Source organism: Panthera leo, chromosome B4, assembly GCF_018350215.1.
Source record: "Panthera leo isolate Ple1 chromosome B4, P.leo_Ple1_pat1.1, whole genome shotgun sequence".
Classification (NCBI taxonomy): domain Eukaryota; kingdom Metazoa; phylum Chordata; class Mammalia; order Carnivora; family Felidae; genus Panthera; species Panthera leo.
In genome coordinates, this window is record NC_056685.1 from 53,316,541 (window position 1) to 53,342,117 (window position 25,577).

The following is a 25,577-nucleotide window of genomic DNA, read 5'->3' on the forward strand; positions in this document are numbered from 1 at the left end:
ATTTTAATAAATATGCTTCCAATTTAAAACCCATTTCCTCCCATTATATTACATAGAAGTCAGTGATCAAAAATATGCTTGATAATAAAATCAACACTCCTTCTTCCTAGCGTCTGAGAAGGAGTTTGCCTCCTGGTTTGTTGAGACGTGTTTCATCAACTTGGACAACCACCACTTCAGCCACAGGCCTACCCACTCTGGAGCCTGCCCCAGTCCGGAGGGACCGTAGTGCCAGCATCAAACTGCATGAAGCATCTTCATCAAGGTTAGGCAATGCTCCTGTTGGTTTCATGTCTCTAGAGAAGTTATTTGCCAAAAGGAATGACAAATTGCAGAGGAAATGTGGCCCAACTAATTACAGTTGCCTGGAGGCCAGTGTCAAAAATGAAGACGGTATATGGTTTAAATGCAGAGCAGTACTATAAGGATTAATATTAGATAGTTAGGCTTGAGTTGTGTTGTGTGACCTTAAATGTAAATGGGAACAGGGAGTTGAGTTAATGCCCGCCAGTATGACAGGATGGGAAGAGTTGAACCCAGAGCAAAGGTAGACTAGATTTTACAGAGACTGAGATTCATATTGAGATTCTTAAATCAAAGGCATACAACCTGATATTTGCAAATTGTTGTTAGATTTCCCCCAGCCCACCAGACCGGTTATCCTAGTATGATATGAAAGGCAAAAGTAGATCGTCATCCTGAGGGTATCTGGATATGTTCAAACATTTGGTGATTTCAGGTTTATTTAGACAAAGGACAAATTGGTGGCTAGCAGAGACAGGACATGGGGGGTGACGCGGGCCAAATAGGGAAAGGGGGTCAAAAGGTACAAACTTTGAGTTTTAAATAATTGTGATAGGGATATATTATACAGCATGGTGACTATAGTTAGTAATACCATATCACACATTTGAAAGTAGCTAAAAGAGTAAATCTTAAAAATCCTCCTCTCAAGAAAAAAAAATTTTTTTAAATGTGTGGTGATGGATGCTAACAAGACTTATTATGGTGATTATTTCACAATATATACAAATATCAAATCATTATACACCTGAAACTAATATGTTGACAATATCTCATTTGAGAAACAGAATAGACTTTATGTAGTATGTTAGTTAAAATTTTACAAAGTGATTTAAAAGCCAGAATTACCAAAGCTAAAGAAAGATAGTGGTAAGATCTAGAAAGAATTTTGAAGAAAACTTCATCGTGAAAGAGGTGCTTTTAGAGGGAGCTATTGTGTTTGTCCTTTTCTAGTTAGAATAAAAATAGCATACTTTGTATGAATTCAGTCATTTTGAGAACATTTCCCATACGATTTCAGGTTTTCGAAACATTTGCATCAGTTTTATTAATGATGAAATGACTAAAAAATAACCACATCTTTGTTGAACTCCATGAAGGTAATATTAGAAGTAATTTTCCCCTGATCTGGGCCTTGAATATCAATAAAGCACTATTTTGAGATTGGCAGAGAAATGGAAACCTTTCGAATTAGAAGTTTAATGACTAACTTTTCTTTCTTTGTCATTTAAAAATATGTTTAATTGGTTTCTCCCATATTAACATGGACAGTCTAATGAACCTATAGAATCCAAAGCAAACTCAAATGATTCTTTCACGTATCAGTGTAATTCTCCATTTTATTACCTGGACTTCTGTAAAACTTTAAATGCCACCACGGGAGAAGATTACCCAATCTGATTCATGAACATTTCCTAAAGTTTTAAATTACAGGCCTTTGGTGATATATTCCTCTGAAAATATTGACTATTGTCAGTGTCTCCAACAGCAAATATTGATAAGTGATACTGGATCATAGTTAAATATTTGTTCCTTAAGAAAATGAATTTTGGGGGTGCCTGGGTGGCTCAGTTGGTTAAGCGTCTGACTTTGGCTTGGGTCATAATCTCACAGTTTTTGAGCTCAAGCCCCATGTTGGGCTGTATGCTGACAGCTCAGAGCTTGGAACCTGCTTTGGATTGTGTGTCTCCCTCTCTCTGCCCCACCCCTGTTTGTGCTCTATCTCTCTCTATCAAACATGAATAAACATTAAAAAAAAAATTTTGTAAAGAAAGAAAATGAATTTTGTTCTCAGTGTATATCTTTAGGGAAGCTATTTTACCGACCAATTTTGCCAGGATTTCTGTCATAGAATAGCTAATGCCCCATGATTTTCTTTCCATACAGTGACTTTGCCAGAAATCCATTTGTGCATTTTTGAATGATTCCTTTATTTCTGTAATTGTTTGTTACTTCTTGTCACATTTCATTTCTTATAGTTCTTTTCTTCTTAGTTAAGTGAGATTAAGGACTGTAACTGAAATTATCATGAAGAGGGTTTCAAGAACTTTTATGAGCTAAACTCCCAGGGATCCTGTCATCCTGCTTAATGAAATAAATACTCATAATCAAATATTTTCAACATAATTTAGGAAGAGTGTAAAATCTCATTCATTTTCTTTGTCCAAGAAAAAAAATACTTAAAGCTGACTTGCCAGAATATACTTTCCCCCCTAATTTTACTATTCCTTAATTTCACTATACTATTGAAAATCCTGATATAAAATCTGAAAACGGTACAAATTTTCACCACAATGAATAAATGAAATTCATTCTGAAGAGAATTTAAGGGAATAACCATATATTAGTGGCAATAGTACCACCATTAACTACAACTAGTTTTGGTGGACTCCTTTGTCATGGGTGAAAACAGTGAAAAGATACCCATAGATCATCTTCAGCCCTGAATATAAACCAAAATTAAAAATTCACTTAGAAGACCTATTGATGAAACTACAGATCGATTTCAAAACTGATTTGAGTATTAGCCCTTGTGGTTTCTTCCCTTTCAGCCTTTTTGTTTCTTCCTTTCCTATGTGCCTATTGAAGACTCTGAGGACTGTAGTGATCAGAAGAACAGAGGTGAGAAGTGGAAATTAGGAGCAACCCTCAGCTTACCTTACATCCCCTTCAGTATTTAGCTAGGTGATTCACTCCTGGGTAGTTTTACCTACAGCTGGGTAGAAAGGACGCTGGACTGAGGATCAGAAAGACCTTGGCCCTACCACTCAGAGATGCGTGTCCTGAAGAATAGTCCTTGTCTGAGCCTCAGCATCCTCTGCAAAGAATCCTTCAGAGAAGGGGGAACTGTGGCACAATTGTGAGATAAATTAGGTAGAAGAATACCAGATGCTTCAAAAAAAAAAAAATAGGCTTGAGATAAGTCACAAAAGTCTGAAATAAATCACACCCTAGTGACTGACTGAACTGACCCCTCCTTCAGTATATTAGGCAGAAAGGAAACTTGGTTTAAAAAAAAAACAACAACAACAAAAACTTAGGATCTGGTAAGACTTTTTGAACCTTGGATGGCATTGTTATGGGTAGAACTAAGATTATAAAATTTACTTTTGTGGAAGGGGGTTGAGATCTTCCACAGCAGACATGTACAAACTTTTCCTGTTGTCAGCTTGAGGTGACCAAGTAAAGGTTTCCCCAAGCTACTTTCCTCTTCCAAACCCAAATTATTATGTACATATTTATGTGATTGAAACAGCAATCATGAAGGTGTGAGGGTCAGTCCAAAGCTGGAAGCTATTGTGAGGCTCACAGAAGGCAATATATTTGAAAGTGCCAGTAAATTGTAATGCACATATATACATACATATATACGTATATCTACATATACATAAACATATAGCTTTATTGTTTTATTGATATCTGTTTTAATAAATGCTATATTAAGGACTGCATAGCTAGAATTTTAATTTATCTTCAAGTTCATTTATTAACTTAATTATTAAAGGTACTCTATTATACTTTATAAAACTTTGAAAAATTAACATATTTTCCATGTTTTCATTAAAAAAAGTAGACAGCTTTTGAGCTAGCTTTCATAATAGAAAACTTTTTGTGATAATAACAAATACACAAATATAATAAAATGCAGTTAATGTTAAGGTCTTTTCTTTTAAAAGTCTACATAGAAAAGTAATAACCATTCATTATGTTATGTACTAAGAAATTAAAACTCCTAGGCCAATATACATTGCATAAAAATTCTTCATAGTAATCTTATTGGTCATTCAATCCAGCAAAAGAAGTTAAAGAACAGCGCTGTAAAGAAATAGTGTAGTTATCTATCTCAGATTCTAAGTTTTCTTTGATTTCATTGTTTCAGAATTTTAGGCACTCTGAAATGCCTAGAATGAGATTTCAAGAAGAATATGAAACAAATATTATTTTGTGTGCTTTTCTTAATTGATAATCACTGGAGTTCATTCTATAGTTCACTCACTCTATAACATGTCTTTGTTATAATTTATTTTGTAAACTGCTGTTAGAATTAGGAGAAAAGATGAAGTTTTTAAATACCTAAGTCAATAAGTGAAGAAAAATGTGAAAAGGAGATAGGTTCCGGAAGATGGCGGCGTAGGAGGACGCGGGGCTCACAGCGCGTCCTGCCGATCACTTAGATTCCACCTACACCTGCCTAAAGAACCCAGAAAACCACCAGAGGATTAGCAGAAGGGAGTCTCCGGAGTCAAGCGCAGACTAGAGGCCCACGGAAGAGGGTAGGAAGGGCGGCGAGGCGGTGCGCGCTACATGGACTGGCGGGAGGGAGCCGGGGCGGAGGGGCGGCTCGCCGGCCAAGCAGAGCCCCCGAGTCTGGCTGGCAAAAGCGGAGGGGCCGGACGGACTGTGTGTTCCGACAGCAAGCGCGACTTAGCGTCTGGGAGGTCAGAAGTTAACAGCTCTGCTCGGAAAGCGGGAAGGCTGGAGGACAAAGGGAGGGAGAGCTGCTGAGCCCCCGGACGGCAGAGCTCAGCTTGGCGGGGAACAAAGGCGCCAGCGCCATCTCCCCCGCCCATCCCCCAGCCAAAATCCCAAAGGGAACCAGTTCCTGCCAGAGAACTTGCTCGCTCCGCGCAAACACCCAACTCTGTGCTTCTGCGGAGCCAAACCTCCGGCAGCGGATCTGACTCCCTCCCGCTGCCACAGGGCTCCTCCTGAAGTGGATCACCTAAGGAGAAGCGAGCTAAGCCTGCCCCTCCAGCCCCCGTGCACCTTGCCTACCCACCCCAGCTAATACGCCAGATCCCCAGCAACACAAGCCTGGCAGTGTGCAAGTAGCCCAGACGGGACACACCACCCCACAGTGAATCCCGCCCCTAGGAGAGGGGAAGAGAAGGCACACACCAGTCTGACTGTGGCCCCAGCAGTGGGCTGGGGGCAGACATCGGGTCGGACTGCGGCCCCGCCCACTAACTCCAGTTATACACCACAGCACAGGGGAAGTGCACTGCAGGTCCTCACCACGCCAGGGACTCTCCAAAATGACCAAACGGAAGAATTCCCCTCAGAAGAATCTCCAGGAAATAACAACAGCTAATGAACTGATCAAAAAGGATTTAAATAATATAACAGAAAGTGAATTTAGAATAATAGTCATAAAATTAATCGCTGGGCTTGAAAACAGTATACAGGACAGCAGAGAATCTCTTGCCACAAAGATCGAGGGACTAAGGAACAGTCACGAGGAGTTGAAAAACGCTTTAAACGAATTGCAAAACAAAATGGAATCCACGATGGCTCGGCTTGAAGAGGCAGAGGAGAGAATAGGTGAACTAGAAGATAAAGTTATGGAGAAAGAGGAAGCTGAAAGAAAGAGAGATAAAAAAATCCAGGAGTATGAGGGGAAAATTAGAGAACTAAGTGATACACTAAAAAAAAATAATATACGCATAATTGGTATCCCAGAGGAGGAAGAGAGAGGGAAGGGTGCTGAAGGGGTACTTGAACAAATTATAGCTGAGAACTTCCCTGAACTGGGGAAGGAAAAAGGCATTGAAATCCAAGAGGCACAGAGAACTCCCTTCAGACGTAACTTGAATCGATCTTCTGCACGACATATCATAGTGAAACTGGCAAAATACAAGGATAAAGAGAAAATTCTGAAAGCAGCAAGGGATAAACGTGCCCTCACATATAAAGGCAGACCTATAAGACTCGTGACTGATCTCTCCTTTGAAACTTGGCAGGCCAGAAAGGCTTGGCACGATATCTACAGTGTGCTAAACAGAAAAAATATGCAGCCGAGAATCCTTTATCCAGCAAGTCTGTCATTTAGAATAGAAGGAGAGATAAAGGTCTTCCCAAACAAACAAAAACTGAAGGAATTTGTCACCACGAAACCAGCCCTACAAGAGATCCTAAGGGGGATCCTGTGAGACAAAGTACCAGAGACATCACTACAAGCATAAAACATACAGACATCACAATGACTCTAAACCCATATCTTTCTATAATAACACTGAATGTAAATGGATTAAATGCGCCAACTAAAAGACATAGGGTATCAGAATGGATAAAAAAACAAGACCCATCTATTTGCTGTCTACAAGAGACTCATTTTAGATCTGAGGACACCTTTAGATTGAGAGTGAGGGGATGGAGAACTATTTATCATGCTCCTGGAAGCCAAAAGAAAGCTGGAGTAGCCATACTTATATCAGACAAACTAGACTTTAAATTAAAGGCTGTAACAAGAGATGAAGAAGGGCATTATATAATAATCACAGGGTCTATCCACCAGGAAGAGCTAACTATTATAAACGTCTATGCGCCAAATACCCGAGCCCCCAGATATATAAAACAATTACTCATAAACATAAGCAACCTTATTGATAAGAATGTGGTCATTGCAGGGGACTTTAACACCCCACTTACAGAAATGGATAGATCATCTAGACACACGGTCAATAAAGAAACAAGGGCCCTGAATGATACATTGGATCAGATGGACTTGACAGATATATTTAGAACTCTGCATCCCAAAGCAACAGAATATACTTTCTTCTCGAGTGCACATGGAACATTCTCCAAGATAGATCATATACTGGGTCACAAAACAGCCCTTCATAAGTTTACAAGAATTGAAATTATACCATGCATACTTTCAGACCACAATGCTATGAAGCTTGAAATCAACCACAGGAAAAAGTCTGGAAAACCTCCAAAAGCATGGAGGTTAAAGAACACCCTACTAACGAATGAGTGGGTCAACCAGGCAATTAGAGAAGAAATTAAAATATATATGGAAACAAACGAAAATGAAAATACAACAATCCAAACGCTTTGGGATGCAGCGAAGGCAGTCCTGAGAGGAAAATACATCGCAATCCAGGCCTATCTCAAGAAACAAGAAAAATCCCAAATACAAAATCTAACAGCACACCTAAAGGAAATAGAAGCAGAACAGCAAAGGCAGCCTAAACCCAGCAGAAGAAGAGAAATCATAAAGATCAGAGCAGAAATAAACAATATGGAATCTAAAAAAACTGTAGAGCAGATCAACGAAACCAAGAGTTGGTTTTTTGAAAAAATAAACAAAATTGACAAACCTCTAGCCAGGCTTCTCAAAAAGAAAAGGGAGATGACCCAAATAGATAAAATCATGAATGAAAATGGAATGATTACAACCAATCCCTCAGAGATACAAACAATTATCAGGGAATACTATGAAAAATTATATGCCAGCAAATTGGACAACCTGGAAGAAATGGACAAATTCCTAAACACCCACACTCTTCCAAAACTCAATCAGGAGGAAATAGAAAGCTTGAACAGACCCATAACCAGCGAAGAAATTGAATCGGTTATCAAAAATCTCCCAACAAATAAGAGTCCAGGACCAGATGGCTTCCCAGGGGAGTTCTACCAGACATTTAAAGCAGAGATAATACCTATCCTTCTCAAGCTATTCCAAGAAATAGAAAGGGAAGGAAAACTTCCAGACTCATTCTATGAAGCCAGTATTACTTTGATTCCTAAACCAGACAGAGACCCAGTAAAAAAAGAGAACTACAGGCCAATATCCCTGATGAATATGGATGCAAAAATTCTCAATAAGATACTAGCAAATCGAATTCAACAGCATATAAAAAGAATTATTCACCATGATCAAGTGGGATTCATTCCTGGGATGCAGGGCTGGTTCAACATTAGCAAATCGATCAACGTGATACATCACATTAACAAAAAAAAAGAGAAGAACCATATGATCCTGTCAATCGATGCAGAAAAGGCCTTTGACAAAATCCAGCACCCTTTCTTAATAAAAACCCTTGAGAAAGTCGGGATAGAAGGAACATACTTAAAGATCATAAAGGCCATTTATGAAAAGCCCACAGCTAACATCATCCTCAACGGGGAAAAACTGAGAGCTTTTTCCCTGAGATCAGGAACACGACAGGGATGCCCACTGTCACCGCTGCTGTTTAATATAGTGCTGGAAGTTCTAGCATCAGCAATCAGACAACAAAAGGAAATCAAAGGCATCAAAATTGGCAAAGATGAAGTCAAGCTTTCGCTTTTTGCAGATGACATGATATTATACATGGAAAATCCGATAGACTCCACCAAAAGTCTGCTAGAACTGATACATGAATTCAGCAAAGTTGCAGGATACAAAATCAATGTGCAGAAATCAGTTGCATTCTTATACACTAACAATGAAGCAACAGAAAGACAAATGAAGAAACTGATCCCATTCACAATTGCACCAAGAAGCATAAAATACCTAGGAATAAATCTAACCAAAGATGTAAAAGATCTGTATGCTGAAAACTATAGAAAGCTTATGCAGGTAATTGAAGAAGATATAAAGAAATGGAAAGACATTCCCTGCTCATGGATTGGAAGAATAAATATTGTCAAAATGTCAATACTACCCAAAGCTATCTACACATTCAATGCAATCCCAATCAAAATTGCACCAGCATTCTTCTCGAAACTAGAACAAGCAATCCTAAAATTCATATGGAACCACAAAAGGCCCCGAATAGCCAAAGTAATTTTGAAGAAGAAGACCAAAGCAGGAGGCATCACAATCCCAGACTTTAGCCTCTACTACAAAGCTGTCATCATCAAGTCAGCATGGTATTGGCATAAAAACAGACACATAGACCAATGGAATAGAATAGAAACCCCAGAACTAGACCCACAAACGTATGGCCAACTCATCTTTGACAAAGCAGGAAAGAACATCCAATGGAAAAAAGACAGTCTCTTTAACAAATGGTGCTGGGAGAACTGGACAGCAACATGCAGAAGGTTGAAACTAGACCACTTTCTCACACCATTCACAAAAATAAACTCAAAATGGATAAAGGACCTGAATGTGAGACAGGAAACCATCAAAACCTTAGAGGAGAAAGCAGGAAAAGACCTCTCTGACCTCAGCCGTAGCAATCTCTTACTCGGCACATCCCCAAAGGCAAGGGAATTAAAAGCAAAAGTGAATTACTGGGACCTTATGAAGATAAAAAGCTTCTGCACAGCAAAGGAAACAACCAACAAAACTAAAAGGCAACCAACGGAATGGGAAAAGATATTTGCAAATGACACATCGGACAAAGGGCTAGTATCCAAAATCTATAAAGAGCTCATCAAACTCCACACCCGAAAAACAAATAACCCAGTGAAGAAATGGGCAGAAAACATGAATAGACACTTCTCTAAAGAAGACATCCGGATGGCCAACAGGCACATGAAAAGATGTTCAACGTCGCTCCTTATCAGGGAAATACAAATCAAAACCACACTCAGATACCACCTCACGCCAGTCCGAGTGGCCAAAATGAAGAAATCAGGAGACTATAGATGCTGGAGAGGATGTGGAGAAACAGGAACCCTCTTGCACTGTTGGTGGGAATGCAAATTGGTGCAGCCGCTCTGGAAAGCAGTGTGGAGGTTCCTCAGAAAATTAAAAATAGACCTACCCTATGACCCAGCAATAGCACTGCTAGGAATTTATCCAAGGGATACAGGAGTACTGATGCATAGGGGCACCTGTACCCCAATGTTTATAGCGGCACTCTCAACAATAGCCAAATTATGGAAAGAGCCTAAATGTCCATCAACTGATGAATGGATAAAGAAATTATGGTTTATATACACAATGGAATACTACGTGGCAATGAGAAAAAATGAAATATGGCCTTTTGTAGCAACATGGATGGAACTGGAGAGTGTGATGCTAAGTGAAATAAGCCATACAGAGAAAGACAGATACCATATGGTTTCACTCTTATGTGGATCCTGAGAAACATAACAGAAACCCATGGGGGAGGGGAAGGAAAAAAAAAAAAAAAAAAAAAAAGAGGTTAGAGTGGGAGAGAGCCAAAGCATTAGAGACTGTTAAAAACTGAGAACAAACTGAGGGTTGATGGGGGGTGGGAGGGAGGGCAGGGTGGGTGATGGGTATTGAGGAGGGCACCTTTTGGGATGAGCACTGGGTGTTGTATGGAAACCAATTTGACAGTAAATTTCATATATTAAAAAATTAAAAAAAAAGAAAAAAAGAAAAATGTGAAAAGGAAAACAAGAAATGAAGTAACATAAGTGTCAGAGTGTTAAATGGAATTCAATATATAGATTTTTTTAAATTGTTTTTAATGTTTATTTATATCTGAAGAAGAGAGAGAGCATGAGTGGGGAGGGGCAGAGAGAGGGAGACACAGAATCCAAAGCAGGCTCCAGGCTACGAGCTGTTAGCACAGAGCCCGAGATGGAGCTCGAACTCACAAACCATGAGATCATGACCTGAGCCAAAGTCGGATGCCCAGCCGACTGAGCCACCCAGGCGCCCTGTAAGTTATGGATTTTCATTGCTAATGTTACTAATAATCAGAGAATATAGGCAGTAGTAAAGCACATGCTTAGCATTCTTCCCTTCAAGAAGTATGAAACTATTAGTGCAGCCCCCTAAAAAAGTCCTTTTGTTCCACATTAGCACATGGGTCTATTTTGTATTTAACATGCAGAATTCTAAGTAATTCATGCATAATGTTGCTTGCACAGAGGAAGCCATTTTGGTTATGGGACACCTCTAAATTATGCGTTATTAATTATACATCTTACACGACCAATCTCCACCATTCATGACTCCATACCTCCATAAATTTCAGGTTTATTTACAATATGCCACACAGACCAGGTACATCTTGCTTACACTGCCAGAAAGGAAGTTGCCAGTCCAAGATTGGCAGAACGTCAAATTGTCCAGTTATACTCATGCAAATTATAGATCTGACCTAGTACCAAATTTACAAATGTTTAAAAGCACAAAGGTATTAGCAAAACATGACCAGGTGTTTTTCCCATGGAGCATTCCAAGGTTGCCAACATAGCTCCCTAAATTTTTTTTCTCTCTCAAATTACAATATATTCTGTTTCAGATTTAACTTAAGGTTTTGAGCACTGCATTCAAATATATTTTGCTTTAGAATACCTCCAAAATTCATATCCCATTAATTACATGGGTGTGTAATATTCTCCTCCCCAACCTTCCATAGATCCATTAATTCCAGATTTATTTATAGTTATAATCTAGGCAAACCAAGGATAGCTTGATAAAAGCATCCCTAGATGAAGACTCACTGTCCATTACCTTTCTCCTAGTAAACAGCATCACTGTGTTTATCAAAATATCCATCATTAACATGTTTACAAGGGGATTTGGCTCAGCATCCCTTTCTTTCCAGGGTGTCACCAATAAAAGAAATTGTAGGCTAAATGCTTGTTGCTAACCTTTTCTTCACAAAAAAATGCTTGTGCAAAGAATACTATCTTTGAATAATTTTATAATCACTTAATTTTCGAATTCAGATATACCAAGAATAGATGAGGCACCTGCCATTCATAACTAATGTAAGTTATGAACTTTGTTAAAAGCTTTGTCAAATTTGGGCACCTGAGTGGCTCAGTGTGTTAAGCATCCAACTTTGGCTCAGGTCATGATCTTGTGGTTTCTGAGTTCGAGTTCTGCATTGGTCTCTCTGCTCTCATTGGAGAGCCCACTTCAGATCCTCTATCTCCCTCTCTCTCTGCCCATCCCCAGCTCACACATGCTCTCTTGCTCTTTCTCTCTCTCAAAAATAAACATTAAAAAAAAACAACTTTGTCAAGTTTTTAGAAAATCTGTGAGGAACATGATTATAGTAGTACACTAAGAAGGTGTCTGGTTCCTACTAACTGGATAAATAGGAAAATTATCTTTCCTCTTTTATTAACCCAGTATGTTTGATGAGTAACTGCTGTATCCCTGAAGCAGAAATTGAGCTCAGATAACTTATTTTTTTTTTTATTTGGAAGTAATGTAGTCATGTTGCTGAAGCTGGATCATGACTCAGATTGGCAAGCTGAATATGGAAATGGTGATTGCGTTCTGGCAAGATCTATCCCAATAACTGATTAATAATTTCTTCATTTTTATTTATGCTCTGTCTTTATAGTGCTGTTTGTCCTGATTCTTGGAATAACCCAGTGATGATGACCCTCACCAAAAGCAGATCCTTCACTTCATCCTATGCTGTTTCTGCAGCTAACCATGTAAACTCAAAAAAGCCAAATCGACCAGGTTAGTAGCTTTTTAGGAGAAAAGTTCCTCCTTAGTGAGTGTGTAGTCATGGGGTAAACTAAGCCTTAAGTGTTGAAATAAGATTCTGAGAATTCATACTAGGATATGTTTGGTTTGACTATTCTAAAAAGAAAAAGCCTCAATAACCAATTAATTTCTTAAATTTCCACAGATGCTTTCTATTTCTGCTAGGTATCCTATCTTGAACTTATTGGATGAATAGGAAATAAGTATCATCATTGAGGATAATCTGTGGAAGCATCATCTTGTAATATAAAAGCTAATGATGTACATGCCAATTTCAATTTTATTTTTAGTGTTAAAATTAGGTTTCAGGAGTATGGTAGTTATAGGAGTTAAGAAATGCTTCATTTGCTATACATATTATAATTCTTTCAAAGAAATTCTTTTGTTTTTTAATTTTTTTAATGTTTGTTTTAGAGAAAGAGAGAATGAGCAGGGGAGGGCAGAGAGGGAGACACAGAATCCAAAGTAAGCTCCAGGCCCTGAGCTGTCAGCACAGAGCCCAACACGGGGCTCAAACCCACAAATTGTGAGATCATGACCTGAGCCAAAACCAGATGCTTAACTGAGCCACCCAGGCGCCCCTCAAAGAAATTCTTTATGTCACTCATCCCCTCATATATAAAGGGGTATATGAAAGGAAGAGGTAATTAAATTTGGAGAAAATACAGTTCAGAACCTTTGAGAGCCCTTTGGAAAAGCCCACAAGTTAGCAATGAAAAAACCCAATAGCACAATGGGCAGGAAGTTTTCCTTACCTTTCAAGACTGGTACAAAATGAAATTTGATGTGATTTCTCCCATCTGGTATCTCGAATATAACTCTTGCATGGGGTTTTCCACGTTGGACTCAATGTACCCTCTATACTTCTAAGCATCAGCTTCTCCCTTCCCTTGAGCTTCCTTTATTCAACAAGTATTTGTGAAGCAATCACAGTCTCAGACCCTGAACTAGTTTGGGGAATATGGCAGTGATTAAGCCAGACCCACTTCCTCCTGTCACTAGAATTACATTCTGGTGGGGAATACAAACAGATCGATAGCCTCTACTATTTAGTGTGTTAAAGGCTATGATGAGGAAGAGAGGGAAGACTTTCAAATAATGAAAGATGAAAAGAGATAAGATCCAACACATTGAGAGAAAGCTTAAGGAACTTGAGTTTAGATGAGTAGCAAGATTGGCAAGCACAAGGGGGATGGAAACACATGCAGATAGGACCTGGAGATCTATGGAAAAGAGTACAGATATCAAAATTAAGGACAGTTAAGTATGTTTCAGGTAGGAAAGTGAATGTTTTGGGTAAAATTACTTCATTTAATTAGAATTTGTGCTGATTCAAGACTGGAATATGGTTTTTGTCAGATTCTTTTGCTAGATTGCCCCCCTCCTAGAATGTCACTTGAGAGTCTGGGGTATATACGATGACCTCTTCTTCTTAGAATGTTCTGACTAGAAGTTTTTACCTCTCAGCACTGCGGAAAACTCTAATGAAATTTTCAGTAGCTTCCGGCGTATGTTCTTAATCTTCTGCCTTTATAGCAGCTTAAGAATTCTCCAAAAGGCTCCAGGGAAAAACTGCCCCCTTCTCACTTGGCCGTTAGACATTCACATTCTAGCTGCCATGGCGGCAGTCCCAGACTCCAATTTTCCTGTCATTAGCGTCGTGACGTTGCTAAAAGTTCTGCTGACTTGCTTCCTTAATAGCTGCACCCTTCTGCTTAGATTCTTAGACTTTTGCTCCATGCAAATGGTCAGTAAATAATGTTCTGAAAGGAAGAACAGTTCATAAGACTTTTGCTTACCATTCTATGGTATCTTCTCTTTGCTCTCTCTGAGAACCTAGTCCCTCTGAATTGATCATCTTGTCTTAAAAGCTTTTTATTTTTAAACTCTTCTATTTGTTCTCAAAGAAGCATGGGTTTATTACAAACTATGGCATCAAAGCCGTAACCAGAAGTCCTCAAAATGGCAAAGTGTCTATGTGGGTCAGAGAAACAGTGCTCACGTTCATTCCACTAATATTTCAAGACACCACCTTGAAGTAGAAACTTTTGATTTTAAAAGAAGTGCATCTCCTCTATTGTTTCTTATGTCTGGAAATTTTAGTACTCTCTTCCCCCTTTGATCATCCACTCTCTATTGGTGACTATTTCTTGGAATCACGTAAGCAACAACTTTGCTTAAGTCTCTGTTTGGTGTAGGAAGACACTTCCTCCAGAAAAGGCTCCAGGGAAAAACTGGAAAGTATGATTTTGTTAGAATTGCATCATTGACAGAAACCACTAAAAGCAATGCAGGTTTCCAAAAATTAATCTCGTCCTCTCTGCTCTTTGGTAATGTTCATTAAGTCATGTAATTTAGAAGTTATTAATGACCTGAGAAATATGGACCTGAGTAATATGGATCCTCATCTTGGGCTCCATCAAGACAGAGGAACTGAATTTGAGTATTCCACATTAAGCCAGAGAGAGATTTTAAGGGGGCACTAAAGTCATCCTAGGTCAGTGGGACCCTTGGTTCTCTACAAAAATATGTGCAAATAATTTTGGAGGAAAGCATCACCAGTTAAGGGCTAACCTATCAAGTTCAAATTGGAGCTTATAAGCAAGAGCACTAAACACACATAAAAGACACACACAGGGTTTCTAGCCATGAGTTAGAAACAAACAACAAACAAAAACAACTTTACAGATTTCTAAAAGGGTTGAAATATTTAAATGCTAAAATATTTACATACTTGTGTTATAACTTTAAAGTATGTAAATATTTTAAGTAAAATATGAGGTCATAAAAAGTAACAGCAATGAGAGAAGACATAATTGCAGAGCAGCTAAATATAACTTTCAGAAATGTAATCAAGGAAAAAGGATAGATTAAATGGAATAATACACTATTAAAGGGAGAAACAGTAAACTGGTGAGTGGAGAATATGAAGAAATTACCTAGAATGTGGTAGAGATGAAAAATGGGAAGTATGAGATTTTAAGAAATGTACGAATATAAGAAAAGGCTAGTATAACATCATAGTTTTAGTACAGGATAGGGGACATAAATGCTGAGGAAGAGCAGAGTAAAGGCAAAAAAAAAAAAAAATTACACAAAGACAAAATAGTGAAATTACACAACACTGAAAACAAACAAAAAAAATCTTAAAGTCAGCCAGAGAAAAAAGGAAATTTCAGGGAAAGCAAGTCAGTCTGAGAGCGAGCGGAACGATCTAAAATAAAGAGCATCAGAACACAGAACATTTTTCTTCCAAGTTGTGAGAGAATATAACGAATTCTAGCAATGATCCCTGAAAGTATAGCCTTTCTGAGAGAATATAATAGCCTGAAATTGTGTAGCTGGCACATCTATCTCACAACAGTAGAGGAATTTTCAGATTCCTAAGATATTTTCAGAAAGTCAAAACCTTGCCACCTGCCAAATCTTAACTAAAGGAATTTAGGATGGATGTATTCTAGAAAGCAAAGTAATAGAAGAAGTCTAAGATCTAATAAAAATGGTTACTAAATTTAAAAACCATCAATTTATCAAATATTATGTGCATAAATAATAGTATTTTTAGATTTGTAAGTTTTTTTTTTAATTTTTAAGGACAGTATTAAAATATCAGACAATAATAATATGTACCATAAGGGATGAAATATAAATGTAAATGTTCTACTTTCTTGCGTAGCTCAGGAAAAGGACTCAGATGAGGAGCCTGAGGCACAAAGATGTTAAGTAACTTGCCCAAGTTCACACAGTTATTCCTGAATCTTTTATTTTGTCCCAATGACTTTATACTAGAAGAAAATTGATGACAACAAATGGAGGTAATTTAAAATTAGGATTTTCTTTTTTTTTTTTTTTTTTTGTTCCTGTCTGGCCAAGTACATGACAATGGAAGGATTTGATTTTGTATCTCTCAGTTTCTTCATTTAGGTTAGAAAATTAAAATTATCAAAATAACCAATGTGCTCATTTTGACAGCACATATACCAAAATTGGTGTACAAATGCTGAATCATTGTACACCTGAAAGTGATGTTCCATGTCAATTATATGTCAATTAAAAAAAAAAAAGCTGAAAACTATAGTTAGTGCATTCACTGGAGATAACAGAGCAAATGATGGCACAGACATGAGGAACAGCCTCATCTTCCTGTGTCCTACTCCTCAGTTTATACAACTGTAGTCAAGAAGAAAGAACAGAGTACAAAAAGAAAAAAATTTCCATGTTACATACCCCAAAGGCAGATGGTAGAAATTAGAACCCAGGCATGGTGAGAGCCTCTCTCCATTCTTGCCATAAAGTACATAAGGGATCTCCATCATGATTACTTTGGAGGGGATTTCGCATTGTGACATACTTAGATTGCTGTCACAGCAGAACTAAATGTTTATAAAATAGCCTACATCCTATGCATGCTGAATTCAACTAAACAAATCCCTGAAAGTCTGCCAAGAGGGAAGAAAGTCCATCAAGAATCAGAGAGCTGAAATTCAATTTCAGTTCTTCCTGATCAGATGGGCTTTTCTGTTTTGAAACCTTTGTTTTTCTGCATTGATGACGTATTGGTGTTGATTGAGCTAAGTGGGTGTGATCTGTTTGATGTTATTGACTGAGATGCCTATGTGGAAAGGGGCTAGGAAAAGCCCCTTTATGTGGCAAAGAGTATAAGGAAATGGAACCAAATGAAGTGTGAAGAGAATAGGAGGAGGAAAGTAAGAAATAATAGGCAAGAGAGGATAGGGGGATGCAAGCATAGAGAATAAACACTGAAAGGTAAATGTTTCCAGAGGGAACTAATGAAATCTATTCTTCCCACGAATCAAGTAAAACAGTGTATTCTCTAGCTCAATCAGTGTTAATATAAATAGTTGAAACAAACCAATTATTATACAATTGCTAATATAAATGGATAAAATCACATAGAAGTCCTTTGATTAAAGCGCAGGAACAGGATATTTAAATATAATTTACATTTTCAATCTTGCTTTTTTATTATGAGTCACTGGCAATATAGAGCTGCCATTGTCATTCTGCTTTTAAAATTCCTCCAGGTCATACTTACTGCATTTGCAGTAGAACCTTTCAAGATTATTTTCATTTTTATAAGATTCTTATAATCCTTTTACAGTGATTACAAATCTCTCTACACCTACAAGGTAGACGGAGTTTTCCCTACAGAAAATTTGAGGTGAGAGAGAACTTTAATTATGGTGCTTGGTGGTTGCGGGGGAGGGGGTTGTTTCTTTTTGCATTCTCTATACGGTAGATACATTATCTGTTTTGGAAAAATATTAGGGCTGTCCATTTTACTGAGGGCATAGAAAAGAGACATGTATTTATTAGACATGCTCACTCCTTTCTTGTTCAATTAAAATTAAAATGAGAGTTTTACAGCATAAAACAGATGGATTCACTTAAGTAATTTTCCTCCAGTATTGTTTATCATCTCCCTTTAATTGTCCAGAATTCCTAGTGTCTTGACACATTTTCTCATGCTCTTAGAAGCAAGGAATTAAAAACTGAATCACTCAAAGGAGTTGGGATTTTAAAATTTTAAAGTTACATTTTTAATTTTTTTTAAATGCGTCAGTTTTAAGTATTTCACATCAGGATGGTTTGAATCATTCAAAGATTTATATTTCATAAGCTGTATCGTTTTCCTGGAGTCTCAAATACAAAATGATAAATAAAATTAAGAATGCATGTTTAGGGGTGCCAGGGTGGGTCAGTTGGTTACGCATCCAACTTAGGCTCAGGTTATGATCTCACAGTTCATGGGTTCAAGCCCTGTGTCAGGCTCTGTCCTGACAGCTCAGATCAGAGCTTGGATTCCGTGTCTCCCTCCCTCTCTGCCCCTCGCCTGCTTATGCTCTGTCTGTCTCTCTCTCAGCAATAAATAAATGTTAAAAAAATAAATAAATAAATAAAAATAAAGAATATGTTTAACTGAATCCCTTCCCCACCCCATGCATGTGCATGTGTAAATGTGCAACATGAAATTGGATGATACTCCAAAGCTCATAAAGTTGTCTTCTTAGTACATGATCAAATTAAAAAACAAACAAACCTAGAATATAATTTGTTCTTGAAGATTTGTAAGAAGGGCATTTCTCTTGTTTCCTTGGAATCCTCTTCCTTGTATCTGATAATTTTACTTGTAATCTACCCTTTCTAGAAATAAAGGGTATTTGGTTATTCTTAGCACTGATATATCTCTTTCTACCCAAAGACTAAAAATGTAAATATGTACCCATTTTCTATAGCATTCCTAATTCTTTTTGTTATTAAAACTTTACTGTGCACTGTATGAAATACTTTGATTTGGGAAAAAGGGAATTTATATGTTTATACCTTTATCTTCTCACCTACAATATAATAATATTCCTGCTTTCCCACCAGTTTTATTGAAAAATAATTGACACACATCACTGTGTAAGTTTAAGGCACGCAGCATGATGGTTTGATTTACATATATTGTGAAGTTATTACCATGATAGGCTCAGACAACATCCATCTTTCTCATTATAGATATAATGAAAAGAAAGACAAACAAGAAAAAGGAGAAAAAATGTTCTCCTTGTGCTTGGAACACATATAATTTACACTCTTAACAACTTTTCTGTATATCATACAGCTGTGTTAGCTATAGTCCTTATGTTGTATGTTACATCCCTATATTATTTACCTCCTAACTGAAAGCTTGTACCTTTTGACCACTTTCCTCTAATTTCTCCTTCACCCACCTCCTGCTTCTGGTAACCACAGTCTGACCTCTTTTTCTCAGTTTGGTGCTTTTAGTTTTGTTTATTTAAAGCTTCCACATATAAGTAAGATCATACAATGTTTGTCTTTCTCTGTCTTATTTCACTTAGCATATGTCTTCAAGGTCTATCCATGTTGTTGCCTTTGGTAGGATTTCCTTGTTTCTTTTTTAAATGGCTAAACAATATTTCATTATACACACACACACCACACACGTGTGTGTGTGATATGTGTGTGTGTGTGTATATATAATTTATCCATTCATCCATTAATAGTTACTTAGGTTGTTTTCATCTCTTGTCTATTATAAATAATGCTGCTATGAACATGGGACACAGATTTTTTTTTTGAGTGAATGTTTTCATTTTCATGAAGTGAATTTGAGAGTTTTTACTTGTTTTCAATATTTTTTGGAAGAGTTTGAAAAGAATTGGTGCTAATCTTTAAATATTTGGTAAAATTTACGAGAGAGACCATCTGGCCTTTCTTCATTGGGAGGTTTTTGATTACTGATTCAGCCTTCTTACTAGTAATTAATGTGTTCAGATTTTGTTTCTTCCTGCTTTGGTCTTGGTAAATTATAGGTTTCCAAGAATTTTTCCATTTCTTCTAGGTTGTCCAGCTTGTTGGTATATAGTTATTTGTAGTAGCCTCTTTTGATCCTTTGAATTTCTGCGGTATTCATTGTATTGTCTCCTTTTTCATTTATATTTTGTTGATTTGGGTCCTTTCTCTTTTTCCCTTGTTTCTTTTAGCTAAGGGTTTGTCAGTGTTGTTTATCTTTGCAGAGAACCAATTCTTAGTTTGGTTAATCTACTCTGTGGTTTTTCTTTTTCTATTTCATTTATTTCTGCTCTATTCTTTATTATTCCTTTTACTCTGCCAACTCTGAGTTCAATTTGTTCTTCTTTATCTAGTTCTTAAGATGTAGATTTTAACTTGTTTATTTGGGATCTTTCTTCTTAATGTAGGCATTTGTGCTATGAACTTTCCTACCAGAACTGCTTTTGCTGCATCCCACAGTTTCTGATGTGTCTTTCCATTTGTCTTAAGACACTTTTTAAATTCCTTTTAATTTCTTTGATCCATTGGTTGTTCAGGAAGGTATTGTTTGATTTCCATGGGTTTGTGAATTTTTACAGTTTTCGTCTTGTTACTGATTTCTAGATTTGTGCCATTGTAGTTAGCGAAGGTACTTGGTATGATTTCAATCTTCTTTCTTTTTTTAAATTTTTTTGTTTATTTGTTTTTGAGAGAGAGAGAAAGTGAGCAGGAGAGGAGCAGAGAGAGAGGGAGACACAGAATCTGAAGCAGGCTCTAGGCTCAAAACTGAGCACAGAGCCTAATCTAGGCTGGAACTCAAACCGCGAGATCATGAACTAAGTTGAAGTCAGATGCTTAACTGATTGAGCCACCCAAGTGCCCCTGATTTCAGTCTTCTTGAATTCGCTAAGACTTGTTCTGTGGCCTAACATATGGCCTATCCTAGAAAATGTTCTATGTGTGCTTGAGATAAATGTGTATTCTGCTGTTGGGTAGATTATTCTATTATTAGTCTTTTGGGTCCATTTGGTCTACAGTGTTGTGCAAATTTGCTGTTTCCTAATTGATTCTCTCTCTGGCTGATCCATGTATTGTGGACAGTCAGGTATTAAAGTTCCCAGCTATTACTATATTTCTTCTTGTAGCTCTGTTAGTTTTTGCTTTACGTATTTAGGTGCTCCAATGTTGGTTGCATAAATATTTTATAATTGTTATGTCTTCTTGCTGTAAAGACATATGCTGTAACATTATAAATAATGCTGTAACATTATAAATAATGTTCTTTGTTTTTACCATTTTTAGTTCAAAGTCTATTTTGTCTGAAAAAAGTATTGCTACTCTGTTTTTTCTGGGTTACCCATTTTCTTGAAATGTCTTTTTCCTTCCCTCTCAGTCTACTGTGCCTTTAAGGTTAAAGTGAGTATCTTTAAAGCAATGTGTTGCTGAATCATGTTTTTTTCACCAGTTGGCCATTCTGTATCTTTTAATTGGAAAACTTAATCTGTTTCCATTTAAAGTATTTACTGATAGGTAGGGACTTACTATTGTCATTTTGTTAATTGTTTTCTGGCTATTCTGTAGGTCTGTTTATTTTTTCCTTGCCTGCTGTTTATACTTTAATGTCTTTTGATATCTGTATGCTTTCATTTCTTCAGCATATTTTTTTGTGTAATTATTAAAGGCTTTTCCCTTGTGGTTACCATGACACATACAGTATCTTAAACTTAAAATGCCATGTTTTATTTTTATTTTATTATTTTTTAAGTTTATTTATTTATTTTGAGGCAGGGGACAGAGAGAGAAGGAGAGAGAGAATCCCAAGCAGGCTCTGTGCCATCAGCACAGAGCCCCACGCAGGGTGAGATCATGACCTGAGCTGAAGCCTAGAGTCGGACACTTAACTGACTGAGGCACCCAAGGTTCCCCCTAAAATGTGGTATTTTAAACTGATAACAATTTAGCTTCAATATAATCCATAAACTTTACACTTCGAGTTCTTCTCCCCCTCATATCTAAGATTATTATATTGCTATTATAATTTACACGTAATTTATGTTGCATAACTAATAACAGATTATTGTAGTTATGATTATTTTTACATTTTTTTAACTTTTAAAGAAGAACTGTAAGTGAATTATGCTCTACTGTCACCATATTGCAGAATCTATGAGTTTATATTTGTCATTATCAGTGAGATTTACACTACCTTTTTATGAAGTTAATTACCATTCTTTTACTTCCAGTCAAGATGTACTTAGCATTTCTTACAAAGCAGGTCTGATGGTAATGAAGTCCCCCAGCTTTTGTCTGTTTGGGAGTCTTTAATCCCTCCTTTGTTTCTGAAGGAGAACTTCATCAGGTATAGAATTCTTGGTTGACAGTTATTTTCTTTCAGTATTCCAAATATATCATCCCATTTTATCCTGTCCTGAAAAGTGCTGTTGAAAAATCTGCCCATCATCTTATGGGAGTTCTCTTATATATACAAACTCTCTTTTCTCTTGCTGTTCTTAAAATTCTTTGTCTTTGACTTTTGATACTTTGATTGTAATTTGTCTTGGTGTAGCCCTATTTTGGTTGAACTTTTTAGGGGTCTTCGGGACCTCATGGATCTGGATGGCCATCTCTTTCCCCAGATTTGGGAAGTTTCCAGCCATTGGTGCTTTAAATATACTTTCTGTCCCTTCTGTTTCCTTTCTTATTCTAGAATTCCCGTAACACAAATATCATTTCCTTTCATTGTATCCCCATAATCCCCATAGGCATTTTTCACTCTTTTTCATTCTCTTTTCCTTTTGGTCCTCTGACTGTGTAATTTGCAATGTTCTACTCTCCTGATCATTGATTCTTTCTTCTTCATGGTCAAATGTACTTTTGAAACTCTCTATTAAGTTCTTCAGTTCAGTTATTCTATCTTTCAAATTTGGATTTCTGTTTGGTTTTTGTCATTTGGTTTTGGGTTTGTTTTGATGGTTGCTATTTCCTTGTCAGACTTCTCTTTTTGTTTGCATTGCTTTCCTAATTTTGTCTAGTTGTCTGTTTTCTTGTAATTTACTATACTTCTTTAAGAGGGGTAGTCTGAATTCTTTGTCAAATAGTTCATAGATCTTCATTTCTTTAGGATTAGTTATTGGAGCTTTATTAGTTTATGTTAGTGGTGTCATATTTATCTGACATTTTTGTGATCCTTTATTTCTTAGGTTGGTATCTATGCATTTGGGTAACTGAGCTTCTTTTCCAGACTTTGCAGGTTTGCTCTACAGAGACACTTTTCACCAGTCAGCTCAGTTTGTTTCTGGGTTGTCTCCTGGTAATGTCTTTGGGCAGGTAGAACCTGCTATTGTGGTCTATTTTGGAGTGAAACAACTGTTCAAGCTCTGAGGTTGGGAATGAGGGAGTGTGCCACTGGCTGATAATAATTGGATAGGACTGTTGGCTTGGTCCCCTACCTAAATAAGGCTGTAGTATGGGCTCCACAATGCATTGATTCTCTGGTCAGGCTTAGTAGATGGTCAGGACTGCTATCATATACAGTAATAGTGAGATTATGACAGGGACCCTAGCAGGGACCCAGGACCTATGCAGCTTGTTGTTTGGGGACATGAATCAGGCCAGAGTACACATTGAATGCTCTGGTTAGGTAAGGTCATCAGTTTTGCTCTGCAGATGGGGGAACCCACAGGCTGTGCTCTCTGTTCAAGTGCCACTGTATGTAAGGCTACTGATGGGTTATGCAGCTTCCTGTGTGCTCTATTTAGACCCCTGGTCAGACAGGCTATAGGTTGTATTTAGCAACGAGTAGGAGTAAAAACTTAGACTCTCTGCTTGGGCACAGCAGGAGAAGCAGCTCTAAAGCCTACAAAGCTCTTTGTTGTCTTAACTCAAGCTGTACCACATCTCATGTTCCCTGACCAAGCAGGGCCACTGGCTTTGTTCTGAAAGCTGTCTGTTCTCCCTGCCCATGTGTCAGCTCCAGTGATGCTGGACCACACAACTTCCAAGAGTTGGTCAGCTGGGGATAAGACACTCTCTACAGTGAGTAGGGCTGTCTCAGGGCAGGAGGGGGAGGTGTCATTCCAGCTATTTTCAGTTTCCCAAACAGGCTCTCAGGTTGAGAGTGGCTAGGAGTCACCCTCAGGCTTAGCTATGAATGAATCTCCCTGCCTGTGCATAGCATGGGAACACTCCACACCCAGCACTGGCTTTGCTCTCGGGGTATTCCACACTGCCCTTGCACCTCTTGGCTCAAGTGCCACCGGACCTCACTGCCTCTGGGAATTGTCACCAATCCTTTTGATCAGATGGGGCTGGAAGACACTCCCCACAGTGGGGGAGACTATGGACATACTGGGCTTTAGAGCTGACAAAACTCCTTGCTTAAGAATCTGAATCAGGCACATCTGCACCCACCAAGTTCACTGATCTGTGTGTGCCCCCAGCTTGGTTCTGCAGCTGAGCAAAGCTGCTGGTCAAGATTACTATTTGGGCATTGCTTGTATAAACTTGATCTGCCAAGATCCACGTCCTAGTTGTTGCAAACCCCTACCCCCCTTATATATCACAGTCCGATTCCCAGTGGTTGAGCCTCACAGATTCCCCTGCAGTCACCATGGTACAGATCAGAATAGGGACTCCCACAGAGCAACCTACAATTCTGGGAGGGGTGCTCGTTATCCACTTGGGTTGTCTTTTCCTGCAGGAGGAACCAGAATCTCAGGGGAGACTTTGTGCATTATTGTGCTTGCTGGGGTTAGAGCAGCATGGTGGTCATCCTGTAGCTTCTTTTCTTACCCTTCTAATGCAGTCTGTCTTGATCTCTGTGGTGCAGAGGGAGTGCTTCAGCCTCACCCCCACGTTCTAGGACTCTCTCAGTGGTGTTTTTTGTTGAGTAGTTGTTGGTTGTTCTTGCGAGGGAGAGCTAAGTTGGGAACATCCTATGTTGCCATCTTTGTGACTGAAGGCAAATATCCCTCTTTTCATGGTTGTTGCCAGGGCTTGTACTGTCAGAAGTGTTCAAAATATGTAGACTAACAGTACTACAGAAGCAACGTGCTTTTCCTCTCTTACAAGGTTTATTTTAAATTTCATCCCAGGCAGTAAGTTTGGAGTCTTAAGGTCTGCTGTTTGTTTAAATTTAGTCAATCCTTGAGTTCCAAGAACTCTAATCATTGAGTGGATTGTTAAATTTGTATTTAAGAGGGAATTGCATTTCTCTGAGAATCTCAGCTGGCAGCTATAAAGAATTTGCAATGAAAAAGATCACTCTTCTCATAAATTTCCCTTAGAAAATATGTTGTATTAAGACACATATGGCACTACTCCCATTGACTTGATTAAAAAAAAAAGTGGTGGAAAACTCAAAAACTCGCAATTAACTATCAAAATAATTAAAGAATTGCCTAAAGCAGTGCCTGTCAGAAGTCTTTTTTTTTTTTTTTTTTCCAAAATATGGCAGTTAAAATCTTGCCTTGGCCTATCAGCCCTCTACAGCCTTGCCTGGCAGATTCTCTGAACATGTTCCCTGTCCCCTGCTCCTCCTTCCCCTTTGCTAAGGTGCTTTCCTTCCACACTGACCTCCCAACTGACCTTCTGACGTCTCCCAGGTAGGGCCCTCTTTCTGAAACATGCTTCCCCCAGTACTGTCTAAATGTCTTCCTTACTGCACCAGGCCTCTGTTCAAATTTTACCCCTAGAACATTTCTGAATTTCTGTTCTTTGTTCTATGTTCTCTGCATAATTTTTCTCTATATCACTTAAAACTACTGGAGTTTCTTTTCTTTTAATCCCTCCTCCTCCTCTCCTTCTTTTTCTTTTCTCTTCCTTTCCC

The 25,577-nt window shown here is 38.0% G+C and overlaps 1 protein-coding gene across 3 annotated transcripts in view; it reads left to right on the plus strand.

Annotated features, from left to right (window-relative positions):
* Nucleotides 1-25,577, plus strand: part of PDE3A (phosphodiesterase 3A) — a 321,058-nt gene that overhangs the window by 255,397 nt on the left and 40,084 nt on the right. For all 3 annotated transcript variants that reach the window (XM_042945939.1, XM_042945940.1, XM_042945941.1), the window contains 2 exons: nucleotides 111-265; nucleotides 12,300-12,424. In XM_042945939.1, the coding sequence (XP_042801873.1) occupies nucleotides 111-265; nucleotides 12,300-12,424 (280 nt within the window). The remainder of the gene's footprint in view (nucleotides 1-110; nucleotides 266-12,299; nucleotides 12,425-25,577) is intronic.